The following is a 26926-nucleotide window of genomic DNA, read 5'->3' as shown; positions in this document are numbered from 1 at the left end:
AGGATTAATGTCTGCCCTGCCCCACGTTAACGAAGGCTATTTTAAAATATAACAGGTATCTGTGTCTTGATTGATTACTAGGGGTTTTACTGAAGTAATAATAATTATAGGCCTGATAATAAGCAATAATTAGGCCCTATTGATATATTAACAACAACAAACAGGGATCATTCTAAGGTTGTCCTTTTTATAAAGTGACCAATAACATCTGACAAAGAGGACAGAAGGTAGGTGGCATGCCAACCTACTCTGAGCTTCCTCATTTCCAGGTCAAATACGTGAAGACCCATTTCCCAGAAGAGGTTACCCAAATATCACTTTCTCTACCCATTGGATGGGAAACTTCTTTACATATGGCACAGGGCTGTGGTCAGCACATTTCTGTGCTGGAGCCCTTTATTCAGTGTATGTTGGGGGTGGGGTTCACAACATGTATTTGAGAGTCAGAGAACAAATGCAGGTGTCCTTTCTCTTGTTCTAACATATGGTTCTCAAGGATGCAACCCATGCTGTCATGCCCACTGGCAAGTGCTTTGCACTTTGAGCCATCTTGCCTCACTGGCCTTAGGTGATGTGTTTGTTTGTGACAGGGTTTGGCTGTGCATTCCTGCCTGGTCTGGAACTTACTATATAGACCAGTCTGGCCTCAAACTTACAGAGATCTGCCTGCTTCTGCCTCCCTAGTGCTGGGATTAAAAGCATGTGTCACCATACCCAGCCCAGACGACATTTATTTTCATTAAATGTGTGTGTGTGTGTGTGTGTGTGTGTGTGTGTGTGTGTGTGTGTGTGTGTATTTCTTCTTTCCGATTCCATTCTCCAAACCTACTCATATACTCTTCCCATTCTCTTTCAAATTCATACTTCTGTTTTCAATAATTTTCTTGCATGCATAGAAGCATATAAGTATTCATAAATATAACTTTTTCTGTGTATTACTTGCATATTTTTCAGGGATGACTGGCATTTCACAACCAATTGGTGTGTTCTCCCCTGGGGAAGACCACCCCTCTTAGTTGCACCTTTCCTCAGTTTCTTATAGTTCTTTGGGTAGGTTTGAGGTCTTGTGGGTTTTTCCCCATGCAGTCTGGCATATCCATTGGTGCTGGCCTTGTTCAGCTAATACATGAGCAGTCATGTTAGTGAGACTCCATGAGTGTAGTGTCTAGTGTTACTAGGAGACACAACCTAACAGCAGATTCCTTGATTCTCTAGCTCTCACAGTCTTCCTGCTCTTCTTCCACAACTGTCCCTGAACCTTAGGTGTGGGATGTTTGTGAATATATCCATTGGAACGGGGCTCTGAAACTGTATTTTGATTAAGTGTGGTTCTCTATAGTGGTCTCTGTTGGCAAAGGAGTTTCCTTGATGAGGGGTCAGGACTACACTTACCTGTGAGTATAGGAACAAATGTTTATAGAGGGTTGGTATGGATTATGCCGTGAAGTATTTTTAGCTCTTTGAGCTTTTTCCACAATGATTTCCCTAGGGCTGTACCAGTTTGCAACCCCTCCAACAGTGGATGATGATCCTCCTTTCCCCAGACCATCTCCAGCATTTGTTGTCAGTTGTTCAGTTGATATTTGCCATTGTAACGAGGGTAAAATGAAATATTAAAGTTGTCTTGATTTGCATTTCCCTCATTACTGGGTACAGTGAATATTTTTCAGGCATTTTCTCCTTTTGAGAACTCTTTGTTCGGGCCTAGATCTATTTTCAAATAGGTCAGTTTTGGGGTTTTTTTGTTTGTTTGTTTGGTTGGTTGGTTGGTTGGGGTTTTTTGTTTGTTTGTTTGTTTTTTGTTTGACTCCTTACTTTTTTAGTTAATTGTATATTCTGGATAGCAATCCTCTGTTAGATGTATAATAATATAATTTTAGAAAGTCCTACTGTTGTAGTGGTTTTTCTTCCCAAAACCCACCCCCCAGAATAATGACTCATGAGACTCAAAATATTTTTATAAATACCTACACCATAACCTCTCCTCTGACTAGCTCATAATTTAAAATAACCCATTTATTCTAATCATTCTGCCACCTGGCTAGTTACCTCTGCTCAGGTAGTATGTGTCTGTCTTCCTATCTTCCCAGGAGAATCTCATCTATCTGGTTCTATCTCAGAATCCATTTGGCCTCTGGATGTCCCACTTCCTGTTTCCTGTCCCAGCTATAGGCCTAATTATTGACAGGTGATGCTTCCATACAGACTCGAGACAGTCCTACTATATCCTACTTGTCTATTGTTGGCCTTAGTTCTTGGGTAAATGAAGGCCTACTTAGTGCTTTCATGTGCCTATATCATCCAACTTGCCTTCATGATAAAAGTCCTAGAGAAGACGGGCAGTGGTGCACGTCTTTAATCCCAGCACTCGAGAGGCAGAGGCAGGTGGATCCCTGTGAGTTCTAGGCCAGCCTGGTCTACAAAGTGAGTCCAGAACAGCCAAGGCTACACAGACAAACCCTGTCTCGAAAAACCAAAAAAAAATAAAAATTAAAATTAAAAAGTCCTGCCATCGTGGTGGCACATGCCTTTAATCCCAGCACTTGGGAGGCAGAGGCAGGTGGATCACTGTGAGTTTGAGGCCAGCCTGGTCTACAAAGTGAGTCCAGGACAGCCAAGGCTAACACAGAGAGATCCTGTCTCGAAGGAAAAAAAAAACAAAACAGAAAAAATAGACCTAAAGAATGCAGGGTTAGAAGGGACATACCTCTATACACTATATATGAGTACCCTATATGTTACAGGCTTTTTCTATATCTACTGAGTATATGATCATATGATATTCCCTTTAAGCCCATTTATGTAGTTTTATTACATATATCAATTTGCATATAAGTTGAACTATCCCTGCATTTCAGAGATAAAGACAACTTGGTCATGGTATATAGTCTTTTTGATGTTTGGTTGTATTAAGTATTTTTGAGTCTATGTTCATTAGAGATGGCCTGTAGGGTTTTCTTTTTCTTTTGCCATGTATTTACCTGACTTGGATATTAGAGTGATACTGGTTTAATACAAGGAATTTGGAGTACCCTCCCTCCCTCCCTCCCTCCTCCTCCTCCTCCTCCTCCTCCTTCTTCTTCTCTTCTCTCTCTCTCTCTCTCTCTCTCTCTCTCTCTCTCTCTCTCTCTCTCTCTCTCTGTCATAGTATAAGAAGGACTGGGAGAAGATGAGTGATTGAATTCTGCTGTGAATCCCCCCTGGAAGGTTTTTTATTTCAACCTCCTTATCTGTTATGAGTTTGTTTAGGTCATTGACTTCTTGGCTTAATTTTTCTGGTTTGGGTGACTCTAAATGGATACATTTCTTTTAGGTTTTTCTGCTTCATGGAGTATAGGGTTTTGTTTTGTTTTGTTTTGTTTTGTTTTGTTTTGAGTATAGGTTTTTAAATATACCCATATAATATTCTGAATTTCTCTGGCATCTGTTGTAATGCTTCTCTGTTTATTTCTGATTTTTTTTCAGTTGTATCCCCTTTCATTACCTCCTTGCTCCCACATTCTTTTCTGACAGTACCTAGTCCCCTACACATTCAGTACAAGGTCCCTGCCTCTGGGAAGTCTTCCTTCTCCTTTGGCCTCCCTTAGACATCATGCACTGCACTGCAGCTGTCTTGTTCTGGGCTATCTTTCCCACCTGCCTGGAGCTGCCTGGGAGACCAAAGCTCCTCCATGCTGACAGGGGAGGCTCAGAGCCCAGACAACAGGGAAAACCAAAGGGAATAAACAGGAAAGTGCATGAATGACAAAGTACACTCCCCACCACAGCCTTCGAAAACATCAAACCATGAATTCCCCTATATAAAACGTCATAAGCGCATAAATAAACCCAGCTCCTAAAAAAGAAAAAAAGAGCTGCGCCTAGAGGTTTGTCATGTGTGTGTCAGTCAGAGGCAACAAGGAGAAAGGCTGTGTCTAGACTCCGTTGTTCTGATCTATGAACATCTGAATGATCTCCTGGGGGGAAATGAGCCTAAGACAACCACCAGTCTGGCAACAGGGGTCTTGGACAGGGAAATAGCCTGAGATGACCACCAGCCCAGGACCCTGCAGGCCTGAGGCTCCCGGGTCTGGGGGCAGGCCAGACACTAGAAGAACCCTGCCGAGGACTCTGGGTTCCTTGTCTCAGATCCTCAGAGAGCCTGTTGCCACTAAGAGGAGCAAGAAAATGGTGGAGAAATGAAATGGAAAGAGAAACAGAAGGATGTGGGCACAGTGAAGAGAGGCACATCTGGAGACTCGAGGGCAGTGAGGAGCAGCCTAATGTGAGTAGCTGGTGACGCCACATGGGACCATGGTGGGATCCTGGCCTGGGCTGCCTGCTCCCAGGGGCCACGTCTGAGTCCATGGCCCTGCAGCAGCAAGGGCCTGTTACCACCAAAGGCCAGGCAGGCATCCCTGGTCTGGGCTGCATAGCCTGGGACATGTTGATGTCTAAAGTCTGTGCAGAACTGGCCCTACTCCTCACCTAGGGATCATGGGTAAGCTGGCCCTGAGGACATGAGAGCGGGAGAGCTGACCCCACCTCTAGCCAGCTGCAGTGCTTTGGTGGGTCCCCACATTGCTGGAGTTCTGGCCCTGAGGACATGAGTGGGAGAGCTGGCCTGACCACTTGTCTGCTGTGGAGACAGCAGCACAATAGAACTGGTCCTGGATGTGGGGGTTGTAGGCAGGCCAGCCCCAAGGGCATGAGAGAGCAGGAGAGCCTATGGTCTGCTGGGCAGTAGCTTGGACAAGGGAAAGATGCCCTCCTCCCCTTGCTTGTCCCTCATCATCTCATTATCTATGCCAGGCAGGAGAGCTGGCCCTGGCCTTCACCGACTGCAGAACTTGGGAGAATGGGCCCTGCACCTCGCCTGGGCCTAGTTGTATGTGTGTGTGTGGGGGGGGGGGGTTGCAGGTGAGCCAGCCCTGAGGGCATGAGAGCTGGAGAGCCAGTGGGCTAACCAACTCAGACACCTCTCAGGCCCAGGTCCAGGGCTTTGAATTGATCCACCCCTACCCCATTGATGAACTGTTGGAGTGCACAAAGGGGCCAGTCCTACAAATACAAAACTACAGGATCTCCATGACACAGGACAAGACATCCTGGAAGAGTCCCAGTGAGATTCCAGTAGCGAGAGAGTAGCAGAAGCCAGAGGCCTCATACCACATCAATGAGCCATTGCAATAAACATTTGCAAGCAAAGAAGTGTGGGCAAAAGGGTACACTGTGGGACACACTGTGACACACTACAGCTTCCACGAGATTTTTTTTCCTTTGTTGGTGGGGGCATGTTGCAAGGCAGGTATGAGGGGAGGGGGAGACATGAGCGGGATCGGGGTGCATGATGTGAAATTCACAAAGAACTAATATACAGTTTTGTTTTGTTTTTTTAAGATTAAAGCATATGTAGAACACAGAAAATGTACAGGCTACATTATGGTACTGCATGATATAACTATATAAACACAATTATTTTAAAAGGAAAAACAAGCTCAGAGCAGTATGCTAATAAGATGCTCTCGTGTTTGAGCTTAAAGAACATGAGGGCTCTTCATAAGCAACCTGCGAACCTCTTGGTTCCTGAGACACACACACACACACAAACTCAACAGTCAGATTTGTTCTTTTTGTACTTCAGAAGGTTCTGGAATGAAAACCTTGGGAAGTAGCGTGCCATTGGCACAGTCTCTGGGAGTCTCCTTGTTTGAAAGTCATCTGTGCTACGCTGCTCCATTTCCTCACTCTGGTGTCCCACACGAGCAGCTGGACAATGACAAACCTGCTGTCCCTTTCTAAAACCACATCCCTCTCTCTTTGCTTAGCTCTTACATTACCATCACTGGGTCTGCTTCCTCTTGAACACTTCCAGGGGATGCTCGGAGCTGTACTGCATGAAAGCACTCATGCCAGGGAGGCAGAGAGGAGGCAGCTGCTCAGTGTTGTGGATGGGGTCCCAGAGCCCCACATCTAGAGCAGTCTTCTAAGGGGTCAATTTTCTCTTCTTTCCATACTTTTTCCAGTTTTTCTTTCATTTCTTTTTTAATGTATGTGCACATGTGTGTGTGGCATATATGCACATATGTTTATAAATATGCATGCCCATGCACAGGCATGTGGAGGCCAGAGGATGATGTCAGGTGTCCTCTCTATCTTTCTAAGACACAGTTTTCACTGAACCTGGAGCTAGGCTGGCAGTGGTCCTTCCTGACTCTGCCCCCCCACCACCACCACAGCACAGGGTGGTGCTTTATATGTGGATACTGGGGTTCAATGTAAAATCCTCATGCTTAAGCAGCAAATGCTCTTAACCACCTACACACACACTGCCTGCCTGCCTGCCTGGCTGGACAGTGCCTCATATATCCTAGGCTGCCCTCAAACTCTCTATCTGAGAGGTGACCTTAAACTTTGATCCCCCTGCCTCACAACTGGGGGTTATAGGCATGCACCACCAGTGCCTAGTTTCATGTGGTCCTAGAAGTCAAGTCTGAGGCCTGAAGCATGCTAGGTCTGGTGGTTTGGATGAGAATGGTCCCCACAGGCTTATGCATGTGAACATTTGGTCAAAGCACTTGGGCAGGTTATGAAACTTTTAGAATGGACCTCGCTAGAGGACATATGTCACTGGGGTGGGCTTTGAGAGACTGTAGCCTCACCCAACTCCCACCTTATGTCCTCTGCTTTTTGTTTGTGGGGTTGAGATGGGACCTCTCTGCTATCATGCCTCTCCTGCGTCAGTTGCCTCTCCCTCTGGAACCACAAGCCAAAATAAAATCTTCTTTAGGTCATTTTCTGGTCATTGCATTTCAATATAGCTACACGAAAGTAGCTGATATACTAGGCAAGCAATCTATCAACTGAGCTGAGGACCCAACAGACTGCTTTTCAGAAAACCTGACATGGGAGTGCTGGCTCGCACCTGTGATGGCAGCATTTGACAGGTGGTGCAGGAAGATGAGAGCTTAAGACCAGCCTTAGCTATGCAGTGAGTTTGAGGCTAGCTTGGGCTCTCTGAGACCATCTCAAAAACAAACTAACAGCACCCTATATAGTACAGTGGTCTCTCTTCTACTTGCTATGGTTTCTGTTACTTGTGTGGTCAACAAAGGACAAAACATGTTAAGTTGTACTTTTCACAAGTCTTAAATAATACTCATTGCAGGATATTAAAACTTGTCTACTTGATTGTCAGCTACTGCTAATCACTTACAGTGCCTATATTATTAGTTTAACATTATAGATACATGTGCATAGGAAAAAGGGTTTATACAAAGATCAGTTCCATGCAAAGTTCTGGGCATCTCCTAAGGGGTATTTGGGGTGTCTTTCTTATGGATTTGAGATGAGGGTAATATATAAAATTCACAACTGAGGGCAGTGGTGGTGCATGCCTTTAATCCCGGCACTTGGGAGGCAGAGGCAGGTGGATTTCTTTGAGTTTGATGTCAGCCTGGTCTACAACACCAGTCCAGGACAGACAAGGCTACACAGAGAAACCCCTGTCTCGGGAAGGAATAAAAAAAAACCCACAACTGACTGTGACCTTTGGGCAGGGAAATGGCAACGTTCTGCACAGGAGCGAGAACCTGAGTTCAGACCCCAGCACCACATAAACAGCAGCGCTGCTTGTGAGCCAGGAGGTGGGAGCGCACTAGGGAAGCAGAGGCAGGTGGATCTCCATGAGTTTGAGGCCAGCCTAGGCCACACCAAGAAACCTTGTCTTGAAAAACCAAAAAAATTAAAATAATAAACAAAGCTGCTTGTGTTTGTAACCCCAGAGCTGGGGAGGCAGAGTCAAGTGAATCCCCAGAGCTGGCTGGCTCATCAGATGAATTAAGAAGCTTCAGATTCACTGAGGGACTTTGTTTCAAGAAACATAGTGGAGCAACTGAGGCAGACACCCTTTATCAACTGCTATTTTCCACAAGCATATGCACTCATATGTACTGGCACCACATATACATGTCAGAAGCCCACACAAAAGCATACATAGATGTGTGTGTGTTTGTGTGTGTGTGTGTGTGTGTGTGAGAGAGAGAGAGAGAGAGAGAGAGAGAGAGAGAGAGAGAGAGAATGTTGATTCATTTGTCTCTGAGATGCCCCCTCCCCCAACATACTTGTCCCTATGCCACCATTCTCTGTGCACTCAGCTTTTTAAGAACAAGGTCTAAATCTCTAGCCCAAATGCCCCACAGTTTCAAAATAAAAGTATAGCAGAAACCAAAGTATTGAGTTCAAAATTTCACCTTCTTTAGTTTGGTGGCCAATTCTGTTAGCTATGTAAGTCCCTAGGCATTGCGCCCCAGCCCCTTTGCAGCTCAGAAGTGGACAGGGAACTACAGGACTGCCTGCTAATTCTAGGGAGGGGCTGCTGTCTTATCTTAAAATATGTCTATAATAAATCACAGCTGGGAGGGCCTTTTTAGGGCCTTTGAATCTTAAAGTGAAAAAGAATGCCAGAGGTAAGGGCTGGGAACAGGAGGAGCTGCAAGAAAGAAACTTTCCAGAGGGTTTTCCTCTTAATGTAAATGTCAAAGTGTGAGGCAGAAGGATGCTGGGCAGGCTGCAGCAACTCCACACTGCCCCTTGGTGGCAACATGCTCCATGGGATTCTGCCCTACCCTGTATTCACTCCATGGCTCTTCCCCACTCCTGACATGCAGGGGGCTTCTTGTGTGTGTCAAAACCAGAGGCCTGTAACTCAGTGTTGGAGTGGCAGGAGCCTAACCCGTTAGCCTCATTTTACTTGCTGCTGCCCTAACGAGGTCGGCTGGTTCTCCCAATCTTCTGTAGAGGACCCAGTGCCTAATCTGTCTGTGCACATCAACCAAAGGCAAAAGGAGACAGGCTCTCATCCCCAGTGACAGTCCCAGCAGCATAACGCCATCCTCCCCAACCTGAAGCCCTCAGGATAGGCTAGCACTGGTTGAAGGTGATTTTGCTGCTCGGGTGCCTACTACTCCCAAGCCTGAGAGAGGGAAAAGAGAGAACTCAATGGCCCACCAGCTTGGAGGATAGTCGCCAGGGTCTCCCAGGCGCCCGAAGAATAGACTAAGAAAGAATGAACCTTGGTGGCAGGCAGGCAGAGCAGCTAAAGTTTTCCCAGGAAACAAAATTTTAAAGAAGCACCTGAGCCTTGAAACTGGATTCTTCTTTGGGGTCACTAGAAACAAACATCGTTACTTTTGGGGAAATGTGGCCCCACCCATGGACAGACAAGGCCAAATAACAAGGAGCAAAACCAATTTGCTTGTAAGATAATGAAGGTGACAGAAACAACTGCCACATGCAACTACCACAGTTAATGTCAAGTGTCAACAGATATAAATCTAAGAAATCAAGACTGCATCAAAATAAAAGCCTAATGGTCTGACAGGAATAGCAAATGGACACTTTTCCTGCTTCTCCTCCCTGCCAGAGGTGTACAACTGGCTCACACCTCACTTTTCCTAGAAGGCAAAGCCAGTACAGACAGCTCTGGGGAGGAGGTGAGCGAGAATGTACAATAGGTCTGTGTGTCCCCTATCACATCTGAGTGCCTAGCACGGCGGTAGCACTAGATAAATGACACGGATTTAGATGTACTAAGAACGTGTTTTATAAGTAGGACATAAAATAACAAAAGAATTAACAACGGACCTCTATCATTTAACATCGCACAGGTACTAAAGTTACCTTCAGGATCTGGAGAGATGGCTCAGCAGTCAGGAAAGGATCCAAGTCCTGTTCCCAGCATCCTCGCTGGGTGTCTTACAGCAGCCTGTAATTCTAACTCGAGGAGATACAATTCCTTCTTTTGGCTTCTCTGGGCACCAGCACACGCATATGCATGCATATGCATGCACACAGACACAAAGTTACCTCCATAATATAAGAATTATAGCTTAACTCTAAAAGTGAAAAATTACTGGAGGAACCAGTAATTTTGTTTAAACCTTAAGTTTGAACAAAATTAGGGTCTTGTTGAAAAAGTGTGTGTGGCCCAATTTCAATGAACCTAAACTTCACCATTGTACTGGAGAAGAAACAACACCCAGACCAGGTCTGACTGCTGCTGATACACTGCCGCTAACTAGAGCCCCCAGACAGAGACCTGCTGACTCTGTAGCTATTACAACAGGAGAGGCAAGGGCCCAGGAATGTGGCTCCATCCGCAGAGTACTCACCAAAGTGTACAAAGCCCCAGGCTTGATACCCAATATATAAACCGAAGTGGTTTTTTGTTTGGGTTTTGGTTTGTTTTTTTTGTTGTTTTTGTTTTTTGAGACAGAGTTTCTCTGTGTAGCCTTGGTGGTTATGGTCTCACTTTGTAGACCAGGCTGGCCTTGAACTCACAGTGATCCACCTGCCTCTGTCTCCCTTGTGCTGGGATTAAAAGTGTATGCCACCACGCCCAGCCACAAAGTGAGTTTTAATACAAGCTTAGGCTACAGGAGACCCTTTCAAAGATACCTAGAAGAAAATTAGACACAACCCTAGAGTCCTATTTCCTAGCCCTTCCCTCTGCACACACTCAAGGATTTCTCTTGATGGAGAAATAACTTCTTATCAACCCTCCAACACTGGGCAGGAGAGATGGCTCAGCAGTTAGGAGCCTGGGCTGCTCTTGCAGATTACCCATTCCCAGAACCTACAAGGCAGCTCACAACCATGCATAACTCCAATTGCAGGGGCTCTGATGCTCTTCTGGCCTCTGCGGGACCAGGCACAAATGTGGTGCACATATTTGCATGCAGATAAGCACTATACAAATGAGATGAATATTTTTTATCTCTAATATTGATTGTGTTGGAGCTTTGTCTTTTCCCCCCAAGTAGGGACAAGGTAACAGGAAAATGAAAGAGGGGGGTGAATAGTATGTGAGAACCCGCTCACGGTAAGAGAGAATCTCAAAGACGTTTCCTATTTCAATAGCATTGATGAACAGAAGAGGAGAAACAGACAAAAACAAAAATTCCTAAAACTTGCAACTTGAACCTTTTGGAAAAATAATTCTGTAATATTTTTTGAAGGGCTAGAGACATGGCTCAGTGGTTAGGAGCACCCGTTGCTCTTGCAAAGGCCTGAAGTTCAGTTCCTAGTATCCACACGGTGACTCACAACCACTATAACTCAAGTTCCAGAGGCTCCAATGACCTCTTTTGATCGCTGAGAGTACCGGGCACACACACGGTACATCTGTTCACAACTGGACAAAACACTCCACTCACACATTAAAAGAGTCTAGCCAGGCTTGGTGGAGGACGCCTGTAATCCCAGCACTAGGGGAGGCAGAAGGAGGTGGATCTCTGTGAGTTCTAGGACAGCCAAGGCTACACAGAGAAACCCTGCCTCGAAAAACCAAAAGCCCAAAATAAATAAATAAATAAATAAATAAAAATAAGAGACCAGTCTCCCTGGCTGGCCTGGAACTTAGCTATGTAAATATTAAATTATTTTAAAAGAGCATTCATGTGTGACACAGAGCCCCAATGTGCCTACTCATCCATCACACCGCTGGGTATGCAGAGAACCTCGCAGTGCATCTCTAGCATGCCACCACCACCACTCTCCAATAACGAGACAAACCAGCCTCCTTCTTATATGGCTTTTATAAACTGCACCAGCCCCACCGTGAGTTTCCGTTAGAAAATTTCACCGAAGATGAAACTGCAGCACATCAGGGGGAAAGTGGAGAACGTGGCCGCCCTGCCCGCTGTCCTCTGTCCTCCGGAGTCCATGCACAAGGCCTACCTTCCCTGCGGGGGCCTGAGCTGTAACTCCCGCTCCAGCTGCTCTGCAGTCAGGGTGCCTTGGATGGCCTCACAGCCCGGGTTGAACACAGAGTAGGCGCTCTTCTCCCCATCTTTCCTCTCCTCGGGACCCCGAGTCCCTGCATACATCCAATAGAACATGGACAGGACAAAATAAGCCAGGCCAAATTCCAGTTCCACAAACAGTCCAAGCAGGACCAACCAGAGGAGAACCTTCAAGAAGGTGATGTTGGTCAGGAAAGGCCGGTGGCAGGAGGAAGGCAGAGGAACGGCTGGGCTCTGAGGGGGCTGCTGGTCTGCTTCCTAGGGCACAGAAGCAAACAGAAGAAAGAGTGGGAGGTCAGTGGAGCTGAGACGACCAATCAATTGGAAAAGGCAGGACTTACTGCTCTAGGGAGGCTGCTGCCTCACTGATTTCTATTTTCTTACCTTCCTCTCTAAAACAATCATTGCCAGAGAGCTTACGCCCCCTGGTCCAAATCAGCACTGGCCAGCACTCAGCAAGACGTGACCCCACAAAAACCAGGCAGCACTGAGATGGGCTGCATTCATGGAAGCCATTTCCTCAAATTAGTCAGCTGCTAACAAAACAATTTGTGCCCCCAACAGAACCTAACCAGTAGCTGGTCATGCAGGAGCTGCGGTCTCTCACACAGTCCCGATCAACACAAGTTTGCTGATTTAATTAGATGAGCTGAAACATCCAGGGTAACTCAATTCTAAAATGGAGGCCACACCGCCAACAGGAAACAAAAATCCTTTTTACATGTTTTAAAAAAAGAACCCACCAATGATGGCCATTACCACCTCACCCCACCCCATCCTACCCGGGTTCCCACCACTCATCCCCAGGCCTGGGAAGCATCTCCTCACTAGACTCCTTGCCTCTTGTCTCTCTCCAGTCTCCACGCCAGCTCCTGAACAACTATTTGATGAGTTCTCTACATCACCTTCACCTTGCAGTCCACACACCTTCAATAAAGTCCCATCACCTGCATGTTAAAATGCAAACCCAGTGCCAGATGCAAAGGGAATTCCCTGGCCTGAAGGTGGCTTTCGGAGCTTTGCCTGTTCTCTACTATTTTCCAAGTTTTCAAGATACTCTTTTTCACACATAGCAAGAAATGGTTTTATACTGTAGCCCAGCACGTGGGTGCAATGGAAACAAAGTCAGCACTGCCTGCCTGGGAAAGCTCTCTGGCATTCCTAATTACTCATCAACGATGTTTAAAGTGAACAAGATCCTAGGCTGATTGTACATCCCTACATGGGTCATGACTTGCATCTTGAAAAAACGAGGGATTTAAGATTCCTGCCCTTTTCATTTAATTAGGTGCTCTGGGGGAGGGGGAGCAAAGGGTTGGGAGACAAGAAGGGTTCATGGTAAGCAAACTGTCAAAGGGGACAAACATGGGGGCACATATGGAAATTCCTCTGACTGAGAATTGTATCTAGTGCTGATTCAGCTTGCCTTTTCCACTACAGCCATGTGCAGCATGTTTATGGTTGTACGCCGCTCACAGGTATGGCTCAGAGAACACACTTCCATGCCTCCAGGAGCAAGCTGCTTCCTGCCTGACGGCCCTTTCCAGAGACAGACAGACATATAGAAAGCAAGACAAGAGGCTATGTGTGTGTGTGCATGTATGTGCGCGCGCGCGCGTGTGTGTGTGTGTGCGCGCGCGCGCGCGCCTGCGCGTGTGATTTCAGTTGCCTTCCACACTTATTTTGACACAGGGCCTCTCACTGAACATGGACATCAACACTTAGAATAGACTGGCTGACCATGGAATCCCAGGGATGCTCCTGTCTGTCGCCTCAGTGCCAAGCTTGGCTTCTCATATGGGTGCTGAGGATTGAACTCAGGTCCTCAAAAGAGCACATTTGAGCAGCAGGGCCTTTGAGCCAAGGCTAGGAGGGTGGGAGTTACAAGCCAGGATTCAGAATGAAGCCCAGGGCTGAACGCTAGGGCTTCCCTAGAATAGGGCCAAACAGGAGCAAGTTTCCATGCATTAAACAGTTACGAGCCTTTTAACAACAATGTGACTGACCCTCATCAACTGGGGGACTACTTTTATCTAAGAAAACTTAGGGCAGAGAAAGAGAAATAACATGAGTATTTGTCAAAGAATACTAAAAAGAAGCTACTACAAAATAGAAGGCTAAGAAAATCTCCAATGGGCCCAGTGTACATCACAACAATTAGGTAGAGATGGATTGCAACTTAGAAGGAAAAAAAAACCTTCAATAAGAATTTTTATACCAGGGCAAATCCAGAAAGGGCAATAGGAAAAATAAACCTAAAGCCAAGTCTCTTAAGAAAGGCAGAGTGATTAGTGCCAGCCCCTTCCCAATGCTCCAATCATCAACTTCTGGGATTTTATACAGGAAGCTTTCTCTTGAGTTGACGTCTCTGGGCTCAGCTCAGTGATTTTGTATTCCCTCGGTAGTGAGGCACACAGTCCAAAGCGCTCAGTGTGGTTAGACACAGTTTTAAAACTGGAACAGGGCAGAGAAGGGGGAGAGAAGGGTGGTGTGTTCTCAAGCTGAGGAGGGGGAGAGGAGGGTGGTGTGTTCTCAAGCTGAGGAGAGGGAGAGGAGGGTGGTGTGTTCTCAAGCTGAGGAGGGGGAGAGGAGGGTGGTGTGTTCTCAAGCTGAGGAGGGGGAGAGGAGGGTGGTGTGTTCTCAAGCTGAGGAGGGGGAGAGGAGGGTGGTGTGTTCTCAAGCTGAGGAGAGGGAGAGGAGGGTGGTGTGTTCTCAAGCTGAGGAGGGGGAGAGGAGGGTGGTGTGTTCTCAAGCTGAGGAGGGGGAGAGGAGGGTGGTGTGTTCTCAAGCTGAGGAGAGGGAGAGGAGGGTGGTGTGTTCTCAAGCTGAGGAGACGGAGAGGAGGGTGGTGTGTTCTCAAGCTGAGGAGAGGGAGAGGAGGGTGGTGTGTTCTCAAGCTGAGGAGAGGGAGAGGAGGGTGGTGTGTTCTCAAGCTGAGGAGACGGAGAGGAGGGTGGTGTGTTCTCAAGCTGAGGAGACGGAGAGGAGGGTGGTGTGTTCTCAAGCTGAGGAGAGGGAGAGGAGGGTGGTGTGTTCTCAAGCTGAGGAGACGGAGAGGAGGGTGGTGTGTTCTCAAGCTGAGGAGAGGGAGAGGAGGGTGGTGTGTTCTCAAGCTGAGGAGACGGAGAGGAGGGTGGTGTGTTCTCAAGCTGAGGAGACGGAGAGGGGGGTGGTGTGTTCTCAAGCTGAGGAGACGGAGAGGAGGGTGGTGTGTTCTCAAGCTGAGGAGAGGGAGAGGAGGGTGGTGTGTTCTCAAGCTGAGGAGACGGAGAGGAGGGTGGTGTGTTCTCAAGCTGAGGAGACGGAGAGGGGGGTGGTGTGTTCTCAAGCTGAGGAGACGGAGAGGAGGGTGGTGTGTTCTCAAGCTGAGGAGACGGAGAGGAGGGTGGTGTGTTCTCAAGCTGAGGAGAGGGAGAGGAGGGTGGTGTGTTCTCAAGCTGAGGAGACGGAGAGGAGGGTGGTGTGTTCTCAAGCTGAGGAGACGGAGAGGGGGGTGGTGTGTTCTCAAGCTGAGGAGACGGAGAGGAGGGTGGTGTGTTCTCAAGCTGAGGAGACGGAGAGGGGGGTGGTGTGTTCTCAAGCTGAGGAGACGGAGAGGAGGGTGGTGTGTTCTCAAGCTGAGGAGACGGAGAGGGGGGTGGTGTGTTCTCAAGCTGAGGAGACGGAGAGGAGGGTGGTGTGTTCTCAAGCTGAGGAGACGGAGAGGAGGGTGGTGTGTTCTCAAGCTGAGGAGAGGGAGAGGAGGGTGGTGTGTTCTCAAGCTGAGGAGAGGGAGAGGAGGGTGGTGTGTTCTCAAGCTGAGGAGAGGGAGAGGAGGGTGGTGTGTTCTCAAGCTGAGGAGAGGGAGAGGGGGGTGGTGTGTTCTCAAGCTGAGGAGACGGAGAGGAGGGTGGTGTGTTCTCAAGCTGAGGAGACGGAGAGGAGGGTGGTGTGTTCTCAAGCTGAGGAGAGGGAGAGGAGGGTGGTGTGTTCTCAAGCTGAGGAGGGGGAGAGGAGGGTGGTGTGTTCTCAAGCTGAGGAGGGGGAGAGAAAGGTGGTGTGTTCTCAAGCCTGTCTGCGGACGCCTAATGGAAGGCACTTAGCCAGAGACAGCCCTGAAAGAAATGGGTGGCTGAGCAGCTGCACCCTTCAAGTAAGTGGGAAAGAGTATGGAGTCAAAACTGTGCACCCAGACCCTCTACCTAATTAAAAGAAAGTTCCTTAAACTAGATACTGTGCAGTTGTTGGGGGCACTAAGGAAACACTGCATCTTCGCAGTGGAGGAAATAAAATACCTGCATTCCATCCAGAAAGCAGGGTGTAGATAGTTAACAAGCTGGTGATCTTTTGCTACCTGTAAAGCCAGGCCTCACCCAAACTGCCCAGAATAATTATTCCAGACTCTCCCTCCCTAGACCTTTATCTTTCCCTCCCAATCTTTTTTAAATTTATTTTTTATTCACTTTACATCCTGGTGATAGCCCCACCCCTCCTCTCCTCCCAGCCCCAACCTCCCCCTTGCCCCTCTCCTCTCCCCTCATCTCACTCTTAGGGGAGACAGCGTGCTGACCTCTATGCTGTCTTGATCGGATCATACAGGATCCTAGGCCCTTAGGCGACAGAACCCTTCTTCAAGGTACTTGGCAAAGGAATTTCTATATAGTCACACCTGGAGCTTTATTATGCACCTGGAATTGAAATGATTGTTTCCTGGAAACCTTTTTCCAAAGTCTATTGTGTTTAAATATGCCTACAATAAACTGCCTGGCATCACACCCCCTAAAGTTTGACCCAGGCAAATGAAGTCAACCTGAACAAGTTTTCATTCTCACCTCTTCAAGGTTCCTTGCCTGCCCTGACCCTGGGGGAGGAGGTCCTGACGATGGAACCTAGGGCTGTGAGCACGTCCACCAAGTGCTTTACCACTGATTTATAGTCCTGTATTGAATTATATACTCGTTATCTTTTTGGCAGCGCTGGAGGCCAAACCTAGTACATCAGATATGTAAGAAAAGCGCTCTGCCACTGAGGGACAAGTCCAGCTTTGTTGTTTGTTTGTTTTAGTTTTTTTCCATACAGGGTTTCTCTGTGTAGCCTTGGCTGTCCTTGGACTCACTTTGTAGACCAGGCTGGTCTCAAACTCACAACGATCCTCCTGCCTCTGCCTCCCGAGTGCTGGGATTAAAGGCATGCGCCACCACCAGTGTCAAAGCCAGGCCTTGAATTTGCAGTCCCCTGCCACAGCCTCCCAAGTAGCTAGGATTACAGGCCTTCACTACTAAGGGAAATCCCTCAGGCGAAGGCTAGGGCCATAAAACAGCCCTAAGATTTCAAGACACCTGCCACCCAAGAATTCTGGAAAGCAGCCCACACCTATGACATGCACTGGAGCCCAGAGGTTGACCTAAAAATGCAACTGACTTATCTTTCACCCTGCAGCCCAGAGGCTAAGCAAGCAGACTGACTTATCTCCCACACTAAAGTTTCAAAAAGCAGTTTATCCAGAAAAGCAGTTTCTGGGTCTGGCAAAGCCATGCTCTCCCCCTTCTGGGACCTTATATGGCACATTCTCCTGTTGCCTCAGGGACTGAGCAGCAGAGTGTGAGAGTGCCAACCTCCCAGACCTATAAAAGTCTGTTCTCACTATATAGAGGTCAAACTGGGTCTATTCTTCTGTTGTCCTCAGCTGACTCCTTAAAGCTCCCAGGCCCAGCCATATGTATGTATTTGGCTCTTGTTGCACTTCACAAGAAACTAAGGCCTCGTGACTGCTGAAAAGCATAGTGTGACCATTCATTTCTTGTCAGCTTGACCCAAACTAGAGTCTTCTGGGGAGAGGAGACCCCAGCTGAAAAATGAGACTGCCTATAGGAAAGTCTATACCCTGTAAGCTAAAACAAGCTCTTTCTTCAAGTGGCTTTTGGTTATGCTGTTTATCATAGTAACAGACACCAAACCAGGACACAGATTTCCTCCTTGGAGTGTTTCATATGTGCACCCAGGCATTCCAATCTCACAGGCAAGTTCCCTGCCGGTATACTCCGGAGAGAGAACTGCATGAAGACACAAAGAGATTCGAGTGGGTTAGCATACTTGCCCAACGTTTTCCACCTTGATCACTTACAATTGAACTTGAATACTCGTCTCTATTCCAAGAGTGGCACGCAAGCCTATGACAACACCACAGGCGGTTACAGCGGCCACACTTTAGAACGTTTTCCACAGGTCTGACCCTGTTCAGCTTCAGAAATCAGTGGCGTTCAGAGCAGTACGGCCACAGTCTCAAAGCCCCCTTCTGTTTCCCCCTCCAAATCCCATTTCTAAAACACAAGCTACCTGAGATGCTGGCTACCTCTACCCAAGGTGTGAATAAAGTGCCACTTATTTACTGCCACTTTTGATCTATTAGACCTATTACCCTCCACTAGCCGTGGACTGCAGCTAAGTTTCTCAAAGCCACCTGGAATCTCTACTAACTCGCGGTGCACAACTCAAGAGCGGAGATGTTTTTTTTTTCTTCAGGGTCCCAAGACCTTTGCTTTCTCTTTGCAACTAGCTGATGCATAGGATTATGTCTGGGAAGAAAAAAAAATGTCAAGGCCACGTGTCATGTGCTGCCACACTGAGGAAAGGCGGTGTCCAGCCACTGGACAGGCGAGGAGAGAGAGAGAGAGAGCAGGTTCTGCAAAAGCTTGGAGCGCCAGAAATCGTGGGTGTGGCTTGTGCGAAGCAGGGGCGTGGCCCGCGCAGGGAGGCGGGGCTTCAAGGTGTCAGCCTCTCTCCTCACCTGAGCTTGGTTGGGCGCCGCCGGCACAACAGCCGGGCCCGCTTTCCACTTCAGGAAGCGTCTCAGCCAGCCTGGGGCTGCTTTTGGGGTCGCCGCCGCTGGCTCCGCCTTCGCTCCTGAGGTCCGCTCGCTCTGGCTCGACGTGGAGGGCTGGGCCACCAGCCCGGCCCGTTTGCGGGCCTCCCGGAACTCGGCTAACCGCTGTTCCATGGCGCGTGCCCGCCCGCTCTCCGGCGCGTGCCCGGGCCCTACCTTGGCTGCTTTGCGCCTGCGCAGATGGCTCTCTGTTGCGCCTGCGCGGTGCTGTTGTGACGGACCAGGATTTTCCTAAGACTTTGTGACGTCCTGTGAACCTCTTGTACCTGGAGCAGTTTCCTCTTCAGATGGACGGAGTTGTCCATCTTCTCAGGCTAAAAGGTTGAGTTTAAAGTATAGGAACCAGCGGGGCGTGGTGGCGCACGCCTTTAATCCCAGCACTCGGGAGGCAGAGGCAGGAGGATTGCTGTGAGTTCGAGGCCAGCCTGGTCTACAAAGCGAGTCCAGGACAGCCAAGGCTACACAGAGAAACCCTGTGTCGAAAAACTAACTTAATAAATATGAAGTATAAGAACAATTGTATGGTCCTGGCTCGTGCCCAGGACACAGAACTATGTTGTGACGTGTTTGCTCCTCACCTCAGTACGCTGCTCCCCACTATTCGGCGTCAGATTTTGTGGAGAACGCATCCTGGGAGCCAGTGGTCAGCACCACAGAAAATGCGAACCCGGGACGTGGGAGGAGGCCTGAGGTCCCTGGGAAGTTTCCCGTGTCAGGAAGGCAGGATGCTCCCTACCTTCTTCCTCTTATTGAGGTGTGCTAGTCTCGCTAAAGGTTGTGCTCGCCTCCATTTATTTCCTTATTTTGCTTTCTGCACTAGAGAGATGTACTGACGTGACAGGTCAGAAATGTAAACTCCCTGGGGCTCAACTTCAAATACACAAATCTAGAAGAGGAGGTGGAAAGATTGTAAGAGGCAAGGATAGAGTGGAGCCAGACTGAAACAGTGCCATCTGGCCATCCCAAGACCACAGCACTGACGAATGCCCAGCGGCTGTGGTTGCCTGCGCAAAATAAAGTTAGCCAACATTCCAGGATGGATTGGCTCGCAAGTCCCCACCCAACTGGGAGCTACTGTTGGGTGATATTTTCTGTGGGAGGAAGAGTCTGTTTAATGTGGGTCCTGGCCGGTTAACCACATCCTTGTGGATGGCCCATGAATATATATGGACAACACACGAATAGGCATCTGTGGACTCTATAAATAAATAAATAAATAAGGACAAGGTGAGAGGGGATCAACGCGAGAGGAATGGGGAGTGAATATGGCCAAAATATAATGAATGTGTGCATGAACTTTTCAAAAATAAATAAAAATACATTTATAAAATATGCAAATCTCAACTGTAGTCTCAGTTATGTACTTGTATAACTGCCACCCACTACAGCTCTGGGTGTTCTTGTTCCTTCTTTTTTGTTTGTTTTGTTTTGTTTTTTTGAGACAGGGTCTCTCTGTGTAGCCTTGGCTGTCCTAGACACACTTTGTAGACCAGGCTGGCCTCGAACTCACAGCAATCCGCCTGCCTCTGCCTCCCAAGTGCTGGGATTAAAGACGTGAGCCACCACGTCCAGCTCTTGTTCCTTCTTGCAATTAGTACTTACCCAAAAAATACTATTTCAGATCTGTTTTACAGATTTTTTAAAGGTCTATGCTAAGTCCCAAGCACCTAGCTAAGTACCACTTGAAGAACTGAGTCTTAAATACTTGTTGGATATTGCTGATTTGGGGCAAATAGCTAGAAAATGGAGTCCCATTCATTTAGTAAATGTTTGTCTGGGGCTGTGTGTTGAGTACTGTACCAAGCATTAAGGACGGAAGCAGGGGTCACACGCGAAACAAACACCTTTGTTTTCTCCGTTGTGATTGGACAGATCAGCAACAGCTAAAAACACCACTACATATATTTAATGTCATGTCAAGTGCTGTGAAGAAAAGAAAAGCAAAGCAAGTAATGGAGACGGCGCAGCCGCAATCAGTGACCAAGGAGGACCCCTGAAAGAGGCGGTTGTTCAAGCGGAGAGCAGATGAAGTGAGTGGCCCGGGGTTGTAGCTGTGAGGACAAGAGTGCACAGAACATCCTGGAAACCAGCCTGGCGGTAGCAGGAGGAGGAAGGGAGAGTGTCCTAGTCTGCTGCCCGCGCCGGCTTGCTCTGTTGGTTAGGAGCTCAGTCTAAGGCGGTTACCTCCAGCGGACACTGCTTTCTGTCCCTGGAGTCATTGCTGTCCTAAGCACCCAGGTGAATGATGCTAGTGGCCTCTCCTTTTTTGGAGGGAGACTAAAATGGGACAAACACTGAACGTTTTAGCTACGCCAAGAGCCCGAGCTGCCTCCTGTACATCCAGATGTAGAGTATTGGCTGATGAAAACTAAATGTGGGAAGAAGTAATAATTGAAGACCCGTGGGGGGAACAGCTGTGAGTGGCATTTAAGCATCGAGGCTGAAGTCAACTGCACGGCAGCTGTGCAGCAGGAGTCACATGAAGACCGAGCCCTAAATAGGTTAGAGGTGGTAAGAGAGGGGACATGGTTGGGTTTTTTTGTTTGTTTTTTGATTTTTTAGGATTGTAAATTACGTATATGTGTATTGTCTGTGTGTGTGAGTGCAGCTACTTGTAGAGACCAGAAGAGGGCACCATGCCCTGAGCTGTGGCACCAGGCAGTTCTGAGTCGCTGAGTGTGGGTTCTAGAAACTGAACTCTAGTCCTCTGCAAGAGCATCCTAATCGCTGAGCCATCTCTCCAACCCACAAAGTGGAGTTTCTCCACCTGTGTCAGCTTTGGGAAGCTCTGAGTAGCTTCCTGTCTGTAGGAAGTAGTGGGGTCGGCTTCTCTTGGGGAACGCAAATCCTTTTTGTTCATTGCATTTGTAACTTGACAAGAACACTGAAACCTGAGGGCTGTGTTTATAGTCCACATCTAGAAGGCATATAGATGAATACATTTTGTTTTTGTTTTGTTTTATGGTTTTTTTTGTTGTTTTTGTTTTTTTGTTTGTTTGTTTGGTTTTTTTTTTTTTTTTTTTTTTTGAGACAGGGTTTCTCTGTGTAATAGCTCTGGCTGCTCTGACACTCCCTCTGTAGTCCAGGCTGGCCTCGAACTCACGGAAATCCTCCTGCCTCTGCCTCCCAAGTGCTGGGATTAAAGGCGTGTGCCACCACCACCACTGCTGCCCAGTTTAGATGAATAAATTGAGCTGTTGTAATCAGTGTCCTTACTAGGAACCAATAAGGGACTATTCGGAGGAGGTCTCACCAGCCTCTGGAGCTGGGACAAGAGGAGACAAGGTTACCTATGGAGGAGCACAGAGCGGTCAGGAAGACTGGAAAAGGGGTCAGCTGAGGCAAAGCGGGACTTTCTGGGACAAGTGCTGACACTGCTCCTGTCCTAACTTGATTTAGTGACCCGTTTTCCATTTGCTGTGCTTTCTTACTAATTCGCTTTGATACTTTGTAGACTTCTTTAAGTTCTTTTTTGGAAGAGGGTGAAAGATGAGACAGAACGTGAAAGGCATGATCATGAACAACTTGCCAAGCCAACTTCCTTTCCTCTTCAGATAAGATTGTGGGACAGGGAGCTGAAGAGGTGGCTCAGGGGTTAAGAGCACTTGCTGCTCTCACGGAAGACTGTAGAGTGAATCTCAGCACCCACGTCAGGCTGCTCATAGCCACCTCCAACTCCGGGAATCCAATGACCTCCTCTTGTACCAATATGAATATGTGTATACACAGACACACATGCACATAATTAGAAGTAATAAAAATGAATCTTTAAAAATAAAAGAACTTGTGGGAGAGTAAATAAGAGTCTCCTGAAAGGCTGGAGAGATGACTCAGAGGCTGAAAACACTTGTTGCTCTTGCAAAGGCCTTGGGTTTGAGTCCCAGCACCAACACTTTAGTGCACAACCATTTGTAACTCCAGCCCTAGGGGATCCAGCATCCTCTTCTGACCTTCCCAGGCACCAGGCATATACATGGTGCATGTACATATGTGCAGGCAAAACAATCATACTCAGGAAATAAACCTTTAATTAAAAAAAAAAAGAAGTGTCCTTTAAAATGTATTTAATGTGTGATTTTCATGAATTTATTTTCCCCTGAGAAAGCAGAGGGGTGAATGGGCCACACTACTGTCTCTTAGTCACTGAAGCCAGGACTCTGATAAATATTCTATAATACATAGAACCAGCTTGGACAACAAAGAAATATTTGATCCAATATGCTAATTGTCCCAGGGTTGAAAACCCATCTAAGCAGAGAGAGTGATAGTCTCTTTGTGTGTGTGTGTGTGTGTGTGTGTGTGTGTGTGTGTGTGTGTGTGTGTAAGTATGTGTGGTGTGTAGTGTATAGTGTATATGTGTGTGTGTGGCCATAGTAAACTTGTACAGATACCTCTTGGCATTATCTTCTAAATAAAAGATAATATGTAGCCATGCATGGTGGCGCACGCCTTTAATTCCAGCACTCAGAAGGCAGAGGCAGGTGGATCACTGTGAGTTCGAGGCCAGCCTGGTTTACAAAATGAATCCAGGACAGCCAAGGCTGCACAGAGAAACCCTGTCTCAAAACACACATACACACACATACAAAGTAGCTGCAAAGAAAGAAAGAAAGAAAGAAAGAAAGAAAGAAAGAAAGAAAGAAAATCCTTATTCATGCAATCCTATGTGGACACATTCAAGTTGAGAGGGGGCTGGAGAGATGGCTCAGTGGTTAAGAGCACTGCTGCTCTTCCAGCTGTCCTGAGTTCAATTCCCAGCAACCATATGATGGCTCACATTCACACCATATTTACATACATGTGAAAAGTGTGTTGGGAGAGCATCACACACACACTATAGATTAATTACTAAAAATTTAATTTGGAAAAAAGGAAACAATTATCTCAAGGCCTTCTACAGGAGCTAAGACAAAGGGTACCTACATATGGGAGATTCTTAGAACAATTCTGATCTGTGACCTCATTTCCCCTCAGGAGATCCACCACCACCCTGCATTTACAGATCCACCAGCTGGACTTTCCCAGTTGTAGAAGTCTCTGTAAACACCAAGGCTAGCAAAGCAGCAATCCATGTAGGGCAAGAAGGAAAGGCAGGCAACAGGCAGCTCAGTCTCTATGTGGGTCCCCTAGTGAGGGGAGCAGGGACTGTCTCTGACATGGACTCTGCTGTCCACTCTTTAATCACTTCCCCCTGGTGGCACCCTTGCCAGGCCACAGAGGAAGAGGATGCAGGCAGCCCTGATGAGACTTGATAAACAGGGGTCAGATGGCAGGGGAGGAGGCCTCCCTCTTTCAGAGAACTAGGCAGGGGTTGGGGGTGGGGGATGGAGGAAGAGAGAGGGAGGGTGGGAAGGGGAGGAGATGAGGGGAGGGGTTACAATAGGGTTGTAAATTGAATAAATTACAAAAGATAAATTTAAATTAAAAAAAAAAAGAAGAAGGAAATCTAGTTTGAGGACTCAGTAGCCAGATCTGGTTCAAACTTCTCGAGTCCGACACTGGAAAGTTTATCTTAGCCATAGGTAAGCACAGCACAATTTTGGAAAATAAATTCCTGATGACAATTAACTCAATCCCAAGTGTACAACAAAGCTTAAGACATGATTACATCGAAACTCTTTTCAAAGCACATGTGACTTCTTCCATAAAGATGGGTTTGTTGACTGGAGAACAATGCTCAAGATAAGGATCTAGTGAGAGGGGGAGCCAGATGTGGCCTGGCCATACAGATAGCAGAGGCCGCTCGGCTATCAACCACCTCTGCTCCATTTGTAAAATGCGTGGAAAATCCCCCATAAAAACGGGTCCTATTGACTGAGAAACAATGCTCAGGATAATTAGGGTCTGTGGAGGAAGAGTCTGGGATAAACATGAGTCTGCTGAGCCAGTGTAGCCTGGCCCTACAGATAGCACAGAGGTCACTGGGCTGTTAACTACATCCATTTCTTGTCTTCTGGGCAGAAAACAGGTTATATGTCTCTTTCTTTGGACAAACAACCCTGTTTAAAAAAAAAATCCCATTTTCCCTAGTGCTTCTCTGTGAGCACAGGGACCTCGTGCTCTCTCCACCTGGAGGAAGGATTTTCTTTCCTTGGATTGGAGGCAGATGGTCCTTGTTTGACACGCCCACTAAATTCTAATCCTCCCAGTTATCACAAAGTCCAAAGCGCTTTGAACTTTCTCCAAGCTGCTCAGTGACAGTGACAAACCCATTCTCTTGAAGCTTACACACATAACTGAGCACCTCAAGGCTTTGCCTCAGCGTAAACCCAACCATTGTACATCTTGTAAAGAGGCTTGGAAAAAATCATGAGGCCTTCGTTGGACCTTGATAGAAGCAGCAGCCCATTACTCTGAACGCTCTCATCCCCTGGACAGGGCTTTTTGTCTTTAGACATTGCCCAGGCAGGACTGAACCCTATGGTAACAGGAGGATGTTCATTTAGTGCCTCTGTGAGCTACTCACTCTGCATACATCGTTCTCTATAAACTCTATAACCTCCAGCTTATAGATGAGAAATCTAAAGGACAGAGAAGAAATAACTGGGGCTTGTGAGATGGTTCAGTAGGTAGAGGTGCTTGCTGCTAAACCTGATGCCTGAGTTTAAATCCAAGGACTCATGTGGTGGAAGTTAAAAAAAAAAACTGACTGCCTTGAGATACCTGCTAACCTTCACACAGGAGTGATGACAAGAATGTTATGTTAGTTACTTTTCTGTTGCTCTGACAAAGCACCATGATCAAGGAAACGTATAAAAGAAAGCATTTAATTGGGGAGCGGGGGCTTATGGTTCTAAAGGGTTATTAGAATTCATGACTTGTTAGAGTTGTGGCTGAGACCGTGGCAGCAGGCAGGCAGGCAGGGCACTGGATCAGTAGCTTAGAGATTACATCAAGATTGCACAGCCTTACACAAGCATGAGTCAGAGAAAGAATGCTAACTAGGAATGGTGGCTTGAGCTTTCGAAACCTTAAAGGCTATCCCCAGTGACACACTTTCTCCAACAAGGCCACACCTCCTAATCCTTCCCAGAAAATTCCACCAACTGAGGAACAAGTATTCAAACATATGAGCCCATGGGTGCCATTCTTATTCGAACCATCCCAAACATATCCTCACCAACGTACCAATGAAAGAAGGAATAAAGAAGAGAGGAGAGAGAAAGAGAGAGAGAGAGAGAGAGAGAGAGAGAGAAGAGGGAAAGAGGGGGGAGAAAGAATAAAAGAAGGAAGGTTGCAAATGTAGACCTATTTGAATTCAAATTTTGAGTATAAATTTCTTCCAACTGTGTGTGTGTGTGTGTGTGTGTGTGTGTGTGTGTGTGTGTGTAGAAAGATAAGTAGAGAAACAGCTTTTCTTTGTTGGGACCTGCTGCCCAGTTTCCTTCGCTGTCCCCACACACCTTCCCTTCTCAAGTAGATGACAGTCACACAGGAACAAGCAAAGATGCTTGCAAGGTTGAGCTTCATTGCAGAGACTGGCTTCCTCTTTTACATCATTTCAGAGCCTGGGTGAACCCACAAATGTCATTCCTGGCTGACCACACATGTGCCAGATAGCTATGATATACAATAAATGACACGCAACCCATTCCCTTGAAGACTTTTACCAAATGTGTTGAAGGATAATTTTAGTCAACACATCATACAGGCTCCTTTCACTCCGTTTCCACTTTGTGCTAATCACTCTGTACCATGTCTGAGTCATTTGGCTTTTTTTTTTTTTGAGACAGAGTTTGTCTGTGTTATCCTGGCTGTCCTGAACTAGCTTTGTAGACCAGGCTGGCCTCAAACTCACAGTGATCCACCTGCCTCTGCCTCCCAAGTGCTGGGATTAAAGGTATGTGCCACCTCACCCAGTCATTATCTTGTTTCTTCATCTCAGCTAAAATTTTTTTAAAAAGTTGGTCTCAGTACTCTCTAATAGCTTTTGAACTGTTTGGAGAGGAGATTAGTTAAATGAGAATAATAATTTAATTATTCTAAATCTGGAGTCTCCCACCCTTGACATGACTATCACTCTAGGTAGATGAGTGTCCACTACAGCAGTTGTGTATATTACAGGGTGTTTAGAAGCATCCATGGTCTCTACATGCCACGTGCCTAGAGTACCTGCTCCCTAAGTTGTGACAGAAAATATATGTACAGATATCAACAAATCTCTCCCAGGGAGAAAACTTTTCCCTGACTGAGAGTTATCTTCAGTGGTTTTCATTACCTTTAGATGGTGTCCTTATTAAAATACAGGGTTTGGAGCCCAAAACATCAGACTGTCTTCCTC

The 26926-nt window shown here is 47.0% G+C and overlaps 1 protein-coding gene across 1 annotated transcript; it reads right to left on the bottom strand.

The window, feature by feature from the left end:
• Nucleotides 1-11561: 11561 nt before the first annotated feature.
• On the bottom strand, nucleotides 11562-18835 carry SAYSD1 (SAYSVFN motif domain containing 1). The gene is made up of 2 exons (XM_084794319.1): nucleotides 18550-18835; nucleotides 11562-12041 (listed from the first exon to the last, which is right to left on the bottom strand). Exons 1-2 carry the CDS (start codon nucleotides 18757-18759, stop codon nucleotides 11715-11717), a joined length of 537 nt encoding a protein of 178 aa, XP_084650445.1. The 5' UTR covers nucleotides 18760-18835; the 3' UTR covers nucleotides 11562-11714.
• Nucleotides 18836-26926: the final 8091 nt, after the last annotated feature.

This window comes from Acomys minous, assembly GCF_964271855.1.
Source record: "Acomys minous genome assembly, chromosome: 9".
In the NCBI taxonomy this organism is placed as follows: Eukaryota; Metazoa; Chordata; class Mammalia; order Rodentia; family Muridae; genus Acomys; species Acomys minous.
Note: the sequence above shows the minus strand (reverse complement) of the source record. Positions and strands in the feature narration are given on the sequence as shown.